The sequence below is a fragment of the Littorina saxatilis genome, linkage group LG16, assembly GCF_037325665.1.
Source record: "Littorina saxatilis isolate snail1 linkage group LG16, US_GU_Lsax_2.0, whole genome shotgun sequence".
NCBI classification, from domain to species: Eukaryota; Metazoa; Mollusca; class Gastropoda; order Littorinimorpha; family Littorinidae; genus Littorina; species Littorina saxatilis.
The window spans coordinates 44,774,296-44,785,721 of NC_090260.1; the positions used below are offsets into that span (position 1 = coordinate 44,774,296).

The 11,426-nt window shown below is 41.7% G+C and overlaps 1 protein-coding gene across 1 annotated transcript in view; it reads left to right on the forward strand.

The window, feature by feature from the left end:
- The window catches only part of LOC138951112 (mucin-22-like), a 30,400-nt gene extending 21,347 nt beyond the window's left edge, over positions 1-9,053 (forward strand). Inside the window, exon 3 of the mRNA XM_070322764.1 lies at positions 6,027-9,053. Within this exon, the coding sequence (XP_070178865.1) occupies positions 6,027-7,111 (1,085 nt within the window). The 3' untranslated portion in view covers positions 7,112-9,053. The remainder of the gene's footprint in view (positions 1-6,026) is intronic.
- Positions 9,054-11,426: the final 2,373 nt, after the last annotated feature.

Below are 11,426 nucleotides of genomic sequence, written 5' to 3' on the forward strand. Positions count from 1 at the left end.
ACAAGGCAGTATGACACACACACTCAACAGAACAAGGCGGTATGACACACACACTCAACAGAACAAGGCGGTATGACACACACACTCAACAGAACAAGGCGGTATGCCACAAACACTCAACAGAACAAGGCGGTATGACACACACACTCAACAAAATGAGGCGGTAGGACACACACACTTTGTAGAGAGACTGAGGCGGCATAACACAAACATTTAACAGAACAAAGGGGTATGACACACACATTCAACAGAACAAGGCGGTATGACACATACAATCTGTAGGGAGACTGAGGCGCGGTCTAACACAAACACTAAACAGAACAAGGCGGTATGACTGTGACAAACACACTCAACAGAACAAGGCGGTATACACACACACTCAACAGAACACGGCGGTATGACACACACACTCTGCAGAGAGACTGAGGCGGTCTAACACACACACTCAACAGAACAAGGCGATATGACACACACACTCTACAGAGAGATTGAGGCGGTATGACACAAACACTCAACAGAACAAGGCGGTATGACACACACACACACACTCAACAGAACAAGGCGGTATGACAAACACACTCAACAGAGAGACTGAGGCGGTCTAATAACACACACACTCAACAGAACAAGGCGATATATGACACACACACTCAACAGAGAGACTGAGGCGGTCTAACACAAACACTCAACAAAACAAGGTATATCTCATATTTTCAATAACATGAAAGTATGAGAACAAACACTCAACAGAACATGGCGGAATGACACAACACTCAACAGAGAGACTAAGGCGGTCTAACACACACACTCAACAGCTGAACAAGGCAGTATGACACACACTCTGCAGAGAGACTGTGGCGGTCTAACACAAACACTCAACAGAAAAAGGCGGTATGACACACACTCAACAGAACATGGCGGTATGACACACACACTCAACAGAACAAGGCGGTATGACACACACACTCAATAGACCAAGGCGGTATGACACTCGCAATCTCTAGAAAGACTGAGGCGGTATAACACAAACTCTAAACAGAACAAGGCAGTATAGCACAAACACTCAACAGAACATTAAGGCGGTGTGACACACACACTCAACAAAACAAGGCGGTGTGACACACATACTCAACAAAACAAGGCGGTATGACACACACACTCAACAAAACAAGGCAGTATGACACACATACTCAACAGAACATGGCGGTATGACACACACACTCAACAGAACAAGTCGGTATGACACACACACTCAACAGAGAGACGGAGGCGGTCTAACACAAACACTCAAGTTAGGAGTAATTACAATTAACAATTGTGGAGATTTCTTTGCTGATGTCTTTTAATTTTTAATTTTGTAAAATAAATTTGTTTTACCATAGTTGCATTCAGTCTGCTACAAGTATGAGCACAACCCTTTATTTTTTTTTATTTTTTTTTTATTTTCTTATTTCTTCAAGGTATTGAAGGTATTTTTCTTTTCTTAATCAAATTCTCATATTTTCAAGAACATGATAGATAAATAAACGAATATAATATTCATCATAATACTTAATAAAAGAAAAATTAAATTAAAAAAAATCCTACCATTAATTTACTCTTTTAGAGAGACTGAGGCGGTCTAACACAAATATTCAACAGAACAAGGCAGTAGAAAACAAACACTCAACAGAACAAGGCGGTATGACACACACTCTGTAGAAAGACTTGGGATACAATCTTTTTTTATTTTTTTTTTCTCACTCAATCATGTAGGGTTAGGGTTAGGGTTAGGGTTAGGTTTAACTTTTTTTCGTTTTTATTTTCATTTTTTTTTTTTTTTAAATGCGAGGAGCATCCTTTTTCATAGTTTGTTTTCTTTTCTTATCTTAATAAAATTCTGATATTTTTAAGTACATGATAAATAAACAAATATCTTTACAATCACTAGTAAAATGTCAAAAATCATACCATAAATGGACTTTTAAGGTTTAACTCCCATTACAGACCTATGAAGAAGGATGCTTCCCGCTTTTACGAAAGAAAAAAACCCAAGTAAAACTTAACATAACCCTAATTCTAACCCTAACCCTAACCCTAACCCTAACCCTAGCCCTGCATGCAACTGAGAAAAAAAAAAAAATTCTATCCTGAGTCTTTCTACAGAGTGTGTGTGTCATACAGCCTTGTTCTGTTGAGTGTTTGTGTTAGACCGCCTCAGTCTCTCTAAGAGAGTAAATTGATGGTATGATTTTTTTTAATTTTTAATTTTTATTTAAATGTTATATGATTAATATTATATTCGTTTATCTATCATGTTATTGAAAATATTAGAATTTGATTAAGAAAAGAAAAATACCTAATGTTTGTGTTCTACCGCCTTGTTTTGTTGAGTGTTTTTGTTAAATTGCCTCAGTCTGTAAGAAAGTAAATTAATTTAAGTACTGAATTTTTTTCTTTATTTAAATGTTATGATTTATATGATATCGGTTTATCTATCATGTTAATGAAAATAGGAGAATTTGATTAAGAAAAGAAAAATACCTATGAAGAAGGAGAAAGAGTAAACAATAAGGGTTGTACTCATACTTGTAGCAGACTGCATGAATGCAACTGAGATAGACAAACAAAATGAACAAAATTAAAAATTAAACAAAATCAGCAAAAAAATTCCCACGATTGCAACTTGTTATTACTCGTTCAGTTGAGTGTTTGTGTTAGACCGCCTCAGTCTCTCAGTTGAGTGTGTGTGTGTCATACCACCTTGTTCTGTTGAATGTGTGTGTCATACAGTCTTGTTCTGTTGAATGATTGTGTTAGACCGCCTCAGTCTCTCTACAAAGTGTGTGTGTCCTACCGCCTTGTCTCTCTGTTGAGTTTGTTTGTCAAACCGCCTTGTTCTGTTAAGTTTGTTTGTCAAACAGCCTTGTTCTGTTGAGTTTGTTTGTCAAACCGCCTTGTTCTGTTGAGTTTGTTTGTCAAACGGCCTTGTTCTGTTGAGTGTTTGTGTTAGACCGCCTCAGTCTCTCTGTAGAGTGTGTCACAGTCATACCACCTTGTTCTGTTGAGTGTGTGTGTCATTCCGCCTTGTTCTGTACAGTGTTTGTGTTAGACTGCCTCAGTCTCTCTGTTGAGTGTGTGTGTCATACAACCATGTTCTGTTGAGTGTTAATGTGTTATTCCGCCTTGTTCTGTTGAGTGTTTTTATGTTAGACTGCCTTGTTCTGTTGAGAGTGTGTGTGTCATACTGCCTTGTTCTGTTGAGTGTGTGTTTTATATCGCCTTGTTCTGTTGAGTGTGTGTGTGTGTCATACCGCCTTGTTCTGTTGAGTGTTTGTGTTATACCGCCTCAGTCTCTCTACAGATTGTGTGTGTCATACCGCCTTGTTCTGTTGAATGTTAATGCTATACTGCCTCAGTTAATCTACAGATTGTGTATGTCATACCGCCTTGTTCAATTGAATGTTTGTGTTATACCGCCTCAGTCTCTCTACAGATTATGTGTGTCATACCACCTTGTTCTCTTGAGTGTTTGTGTTATACCACCTTGTTCTGTTGAATGTTTATGTTATACCGCCTCAGTCTCTCTACAGATTGTGTGTGTCATACCGCCTTGTTCAATTGAATGTTTATGTTATACCGCCTCAGTCTCTCTACAGATTGTGTGTGTCATACCGCCTTGTTCTGTTGAGTCGGTTTGTGCTATACCGCTTTGTTCTGTTGAATGTTTATGTTACACTGCCTCAGTCTTGCTACAGATTGTGTGTGTCATACTGCCTTGTTCTGTTGAGTGTTTGTGTTATACCGCCTTGTTCTGTTGAGTGTTTGTGTCATACCGCCTTGTTCTGTTGAGTTGGTTTGTGTTATACCGCTTTGTTCTGTTGAATGTTTATGTTATACCGCCTCAGTCTTGCTACAGATTGTGTGTGTCATACAGCCTTGTTCTGTTGAGTGTTTGTGTTATACCGCCTTGTTCTGTTGAGTGTTTGTGTTATACCACCTTGTTCTGTTGAGTGTTTGTGTTATACCACCTTGTTCTGTTGAATGTTTATGTTATACCGCCTCAGTCTCTCTACAGATTGTGTGTGTCATACCGCCTTGTTCTGTTGAGTGTTTGTGTTATACCGCCTTGTTCTGTTGAGTGTTTTTGTTATACCGCCTTAATTGTTCTGTTAAGTGTTTGTGTCACACCGCCTTGTTCTGTTGTGTGTTTGTTTTATACCGCCTTGTTCTGTTGAATGTTTATGTTATACTGCCTTAGTCTCTCTACATATTGTGTGTGTCATACAGCCTGGTTCTGTTGAATGTGTGTTTTATACCGCCTTATTCTGAATTCTGCAGGGGAGTGTGTGTGTTATGGCGCCTGGTTCTGCTGAGTGTTTGTGTTATACCGCCTTGCTATGCTTAAGTGTGTGTGTGTTACCACCATATACCAAACACTGACTCATGGCACATATGTAAATATAGACCACTGCTTGCCATTTTGCCGTAGTAACGTAGAATTTATTTATGGGACAACCAACCAACATCCCATTTACCAGACTAAAGTCCTTTTTGTTGTTAGTAGGTTTGCCTCAATTTAGGAAAGCAAAAAAAATTAAATGTAGTAGAACCAACTTGGCGGTTAGTTCCGTGTTCGTAACTGAATACAAACGAACTGGCCGCAGAAGGGATTACTTGATTATGCAGACAATTGTCATTGAATCGAAAGTACATTCAAAGCTCTCACTGTGGCTCACTTCCGCTCTGACTAATTACAGAGCGACCAGTCCCGACCAAAAACTAAAGTAGGCCTATGTGCATGTAATGCTGTTGTTGTTTTAGTATCTTCACAGTATTTTCTCACGTTATACTAAGTTTTGAGCCACAAATATGATAAAATAAGGGAGTTATGATGCACGTTTCGAAGCGTGCGAATCACGAAAGTAAAAAGCACGAAATCCTGTGGTTATCCAGGGACGCTCTTTCACTCGCTTGTTTCAAAAATGCACCATAACTCCCTTCTTTTTCTAGGCTTCAAACGCAATACAACATGCTAAAATATTGTAGAAATGCTAGAAAAAAAAAATGTAGGCCACATGCAGATGCTTTTCGGTTTGAGTCGAACGTGGTCGCGCAGTAGTTAGTCAGATCTCTCCGTTCTGATTGGTTCAATTAATGTATATTCGCTGTGAAGGTTAACGCTCAGCATTGAGGGATCTATATACTGAGCTACAGTGAGAGTACTGGGTTTATAGACCGAGTATGTAGATGACGACAGTGAGTGTCATAAACTGACCAGTTTAATCTGACAGTGAGCGTTAACATAGCGCGACAATAAGGTGCACACACACACACACGCACGCACGCACGCACGCACGCACGCACGCACGCACGCACGCACGCACGCACGCACGCACGCACGCACGCACACACACACACACACACACACACACACACACACACACACAACGGGAATTTACAGAGGTTCACAAGAAAGGCACACAGCAAGAAGAGGTATGCAGTCAGCTGTTGGCTTGTTTAACCAAGCGGAATGCCTTGACCACTGCATCCACCAGACTAGGTAACCTGAGACCTGTTGGTCACTGAAAATAGGCTCCGCCAAGACCCATGGGTATTTCGGCCTGTTGGACCTCGGCCTTTAATAGGGGGGGGGGGGGGGGGGGTTCCACTGAATAAAATGATTTCTTGAGAAGCCAGTGGTTGCATTTACAACATTTAATTTAATTCATCAGCTAATGTTCACTATGCACAGGGATCACCCACGCTGTTCATTTCTGGTATGTGACCAAGTGGACAGATGGTCGTATTCCATGCAAAGACCGGCAAAATCTGAGATGGTGAGCCGAACTGTTTTCCTGAGCAATTGTGTGCCTTTTTCTGTCTTTCCTTAACGTCTCGTCTTTTCTTTCAGGAAGAGAATCTTTCTGTCTTTGCGAGTTGTGAATTTCTATCTTTCAGGAATGCTGTCTTACATACCTTCAGTAAAGGTATGTAAACATTTTCATCACGAGACTTACAAAAGATTTTTGCATTTTCTGTTACAGCACCAGCAGGTAAAGATTTCAAGACAGACAAAACAGTCAACTTGCAGATGGAGCGTACATCAGAAATACCAACATCGTCCAGTGCTGACAGCAACGTTGTTTGGCTAAAACAAGAGGCAGCTGAAAAAACATCATCCAGTGCTGACAGCAACATTGTTTGGCTGAAACAAGAGGCAGCTGAAATAACAACATCGTCCAGTGCTGACAGCGACGTTGTTTGGCTGAAACAAGAGGCACCTGAAATACCAACATCATCCAGTGCTTACAGGGATGTTGTTTGGCTGAAACAAGAGGTAGCTGAAATACCAACATTGTCCAGTGCTCACAGCGACGTTGTTAGACTGAAACAAGAGGCAGCTGAAATACCAACATCATCCAGTGCTTACAGTGAAGTTGTTAGGCAGAAACAAGGGGCAGCAAAAATCCCAATTGATTTTGGAACCATTGCAGACACAGCTTCATTTTCAGAACAAGATTGGGGTACATGTTCCAATGATATCAAGCGTGAAAAAGACGATGTGGGGGAGGGTGGAGCAAGGCCAGTGATGGAGGTCTCCGACAAGTGCAAAGAGGAGTGTACATGCAATGCGAGGCAGGACTTCAAGACTGAGGCATTACCAGCTGTGACCGAGACCAGCAGTTCTGCAGCTGAAGACATCCCTGCAACAAGTGTGTATGCGCATGGTGAGAGTTTTGTTTGTGGTGGTGTGGAAGTTGAAGAGGACAGGAAACCAGACATTGCACGTGACTGTGTAACGCAAGCAGCATGTTGTCCTCTGTCTGTAGGCTGTTACTGTCAAGTGGAAGTGAAACAAGAGCCAGTAGAACCTACACAACACGTTGAGAGTGTGGAACACAGTGACTTGAAATCCTCTGACACCTTCACCTGTGAGACTGCAAGAGTCAAGGCTGTTGTGTTGGAGAAATGTTCAGCTACAGAATCTGTGGTCACTGCAAGTAAGACAAAGACATCACTGGACAAAGGGACAAGTCATAGGACAAAGGAAAAAAGAACAAAAATCAGAACACCTATCTTTCAGACATGGGATTCTTCCGTAAAATTACGGAATTCCGTAAATTTTTAGGCTCCAGGGATCATTCTTGAGATTCGTGCAAATCCGCTGAGAAAATGTTGGGGTATATGTAGGTAAAGACCCAAGTTTTTCGGCCGGTCCGCTGATCGCGACGCTCCATTCCATACTATTCTTGAACGGTTGGTTTCTAAAACGGTCAGACTGTTGCTGGTCGATCCGTATGGGAACGCGCTCTGTGTCTTTGTCTCCTACAGTCACCGTTTCAACGTAGCTATCGGGGATTCAGTATAAGCATACCGTATGAGAATGATTCGGCGCCATTTTTACATCGCTTTGAGCCACTTGCCAAAATGATGAGGAAGCTAAAGCGAGACGAAACCGTTCTATCCCGGGAAATTGACCAGCAGAAGTACAAGAAAAATCTCTGGAGATTCGACTGGCTCGATGAAGTTGTATTGTACTAGCTTTTGAGAGCGAAGGCGACCTTGTGTGTGTGAAGAAACGATGATTGTCAACACCCGTAGGTTGGGGTAGTTTAAGTCAATAAACACGGAACACATCTGCGTAAAATTGGTGAATATTTATTGAGCATGACTGTAGATTATACATTCGTAGACGTCATCATGCTCAACAATGTGTCATTTAGGGTTATTTCTTCTTCATCATGTAGAACATTTCTCATTTGACATTCCTTTCATTGAATGAGACATTCATGTTCAATGGTTACTTGGGGCAGGTTTGACTTTGACAGAAGATGATCCGGTATTAACTGAAAAATGAACCAAATAAGGGGTCTTAACTACAAACTTAATTTCAGTTGAATACACTTAAAATTGAGTGCTTGAGTCCACAATGAAAAGATATTTATCATGGGTTTCTACTTCATAAAACCAAAGCTTTATCCTTTACTTTACATTTCTTATCATTCTTGGTGGAATCAAGCAGTACTAATAACCAGTTTAACGTTATCTTGAAAATACAGTGGGCTTTACCAATGAAGAAACATAGTTCTTGACTTTACGTGGAAAATGTACGTCATCAAATTCAGAGAAAATATATGGGAAGATTGTTCATAAAATTACACTTTGCACCTTGCCACTGTCTGCATTAGTCAACAGAACAGAACCTCCAATAACACAATATACAAAAGTATCAGAACACACAATGAATGCACAAACTTTGGTTCTCAGATAATGACAAACAAGTTGAGAGAAGTGACTCAGACTGCCAATGCAGAACAAATGTTATCCTGTGTTACCAATTCCTGCAAAATGCTATTTATATTCTTCAACTAAGCAGAAATTACCAATTTGAAAATGGTTTCCACACAAAAGACTAGAAGATAAACATTCCTTTTTGACACTGAAATTCTTCCTTCAAATGCTGTGGAAATTCAATGAATTGAAGTGTGAAAACTCAAAGTGAAACTAGTCAAATAATGCATTTACAAACCAAAAGAATACTGGTTTCTTCAAAGTAAATTTTCCAGAAAAACTTCAGCTTTGACATAATCTGAACCAAGTCTCTCAACATAAACATGAAAACATTTACAAACAAAAAAGCAAAAAATACCTTTGGCTCCCTGGTAACATGAATCACACTGTGTGGCACATCACTTCTAAAAAATAGCACTTCAGAGTACTTACATTTACAGTTACAACATTTTGAAAAAACTATGGAACTTGGAAGATGGAGGATGGATTGAGTTCCTCTCTCCCTGAGGGTCACGGCAAGAATCGTGAGGAAGGGGGAAGGAATGGAGATAGCGGATGTGGGCGGGGCCTAGAAGTAAGGAGGGAGGGGGAAGGGTGTTGTAGTGGAGGTTTTGGCGCCAAACTCTCTGGCAAGGGAGTGCCAGAGGATACACGCTCTTGCATTAGAATGTACGAGACTCGTGAACAGTCGTTATCTTTGGAATGTCTGCGAGAGAATGGAGGGAGAGTCACTGAGTACATCTCTGGGTGAGAGTCTGTGTGTGGCCGTGTGTGTGGATAGGGAGTTGCCCACAAGGGCGGAGGGGGTAAGATGAGGGGAGGTGAAAAAAGGGGGGGGGGGTGCGTCAAGGAGCGGAAGTTTAAACTTTCAGTGACAACATACAGGCCCATGATGTGACGACAAAATCACTACCGTTACATAGTGCAACAATTAATTTTCTATGTGTTTATGAACACATCGCAAGCGCCTTTACTTCAACAACTGCAAGCAACTGGTTTGATCCAAAAACTAGATTCTTGAGCGCACGAAAAGCGAAAAAAATGCTTCGCCGCGAAGCTGGATAAATTCATGACCTTGAGTGTACGTGAGCCAAAGGCAAAAAGAATTACAAAAGATAAAAAGGTAATTGAATCTAGCACACAAACAACTTGCATTTGTCGTAGCGACATTCCAAAGTGAAAAATGATGATTGAAGACAAATGCCGAAAAACCAATGTCGTAAAACGAAGTCGAACAAATCAAAACAAGTGGCTGAACAAAACAAGTTTTTGTCATCGTCCTACTGTCTGTAAGTCTGTCCGTCAGGCAGCCTGGCCAAGCTGATTCCGTCTCAGTCAAGTCAAGTCATCAAGTATGTCAGAAGTCGTCAGTCAAAACGAAACAATGAACACGCGCGTTCAAAACAGCACACATAAACATAGCCACATGAAACCAAAAGTACACAAAAACCAACCAGTCGCTACACACCGGGACAAACAAAAGGTGGGGACAGAAAAGGGGGAAGGGAAAAAGAGGGGGAAGGGGGGTACAATGAGTGAATGCCAGATTGGCAAGAACATGTATCATTGAGCTGGAAATACGAGAAAGGCCAGAAGACACAAGACATGAAACTGAAAGTTGGCGATGCTTTTGCTAAAATCAACTTGCCGAGAAAAGCTCAGTGCACTTTGTGCAACGATGTTAATGTTATCAACTACGGTTCCAATGGAAAGACTGCCCTCAAAAGCCACTTGAAAAGCACCAAGCACCTGACTATCCTGAAAACCCAGTCGTGTAATCAGTCACTGGGGTCGTTTGGCACCGACAAGGTAAGAACATTGAAACCACACCGTCACACGCCACCCCCCCCACCCCCCATCCCCGCCTGTCTCTCTCTCTCTCTCTCTCTCTCTCTCTCTCTCTCTCTCTCTCTCTCCGTCTCTCTCTCCCTCTGTCTCTCTCTCTGTCTCTCTCTCTCTCTCTCTCTCTCTCTCCTCCTTATATTGAGTCTTAGCGTAAAATTAATTTGAGAAACATGGGAAGGAAGAGAAGGGGGGGGGGGGGGGGGGGGGGCTATGATTAAGCTGAAATATGCATTTCAGGGCCATTTTTTTGTGTCTAAAACACTAAAAACCTTCAGCTTCTGGGGGCTTCTCCCCCAGACCCCGACCAGGGGCGTTGCCCCTGGACCCTACTGGGGGCCGCAGAAGGCCCCCAGACCCCCACCTTTTTTTTCCTTAATTATCACTTTTTCTGAATCCCATGTCTGATCTTTAGCAGAACGTTAGTGAAAGAAGACGGGCGCTGTGGCGTGGTGGTAAGACGTCGGCCTCCAAAACGGAAGGTCGAGGGTTCGAATCCCGGCCGCGGCCGCCTGGTGGGTTAAGTGTGGAGATTTTTCCGATCTCCCAGGTCAACTTATGTGCAGACCTGCTAGTGGCTTATCCCCCTTCGTGTGTACAAGCACAAGACCAAGTGCGCACGAAAAAGATCCTGTAATCCATGTCAGAGTTCGGTGGGTTATAGAAACACGAAAATACCCAGCATGCTTCCTCCGAAAACGGCGTACGGCTGCCTTAATGGCGGGGTAAAAACGGTCATACACGTAAAATTCCACTCGTGCAAAAACACGAGTGTACGTGGGAGTTTCAGCCCATGAACGCAGAAGAAGAAGAAGAAGAAGTGAAAGAAAAACATATTGTTTTAGATGGATCTTTGAGTGGTAAAGATGAATCTCATTGTTTGAAGAACAATTTGACAAGATGTGCACTCCCATACAGTAAGAAACAACAATATGTCTGTTCCACGAGTGCAGTTACACATGATTCAAAGCGTCAAGTAAACAATCACATGTTGACAAGAGAAAGACCACATGCCTGCCTTAAGTGTACAACAATATTTGGTCAAAAGGGGGGTGTAAACAAACACATGTTAACACATACAACTGAAAAGCCACATGCCTGTCCTTATTGCAAAGTGAAATTTGCTCTGAAAGAGCATTTGAAGACCCACATGTTAACACATACAGGAGAAAAGTCACATGCCTGTCCTTATTGCAAAGTGAAATTTGCTCTGAAAGGGCATTTAAAGACCCACATGTTGACACATACAGGAGAAGGGCATTTAAAGACCCACATGTTGACACATACAGGAGAAAAGTCACATGCCTGTC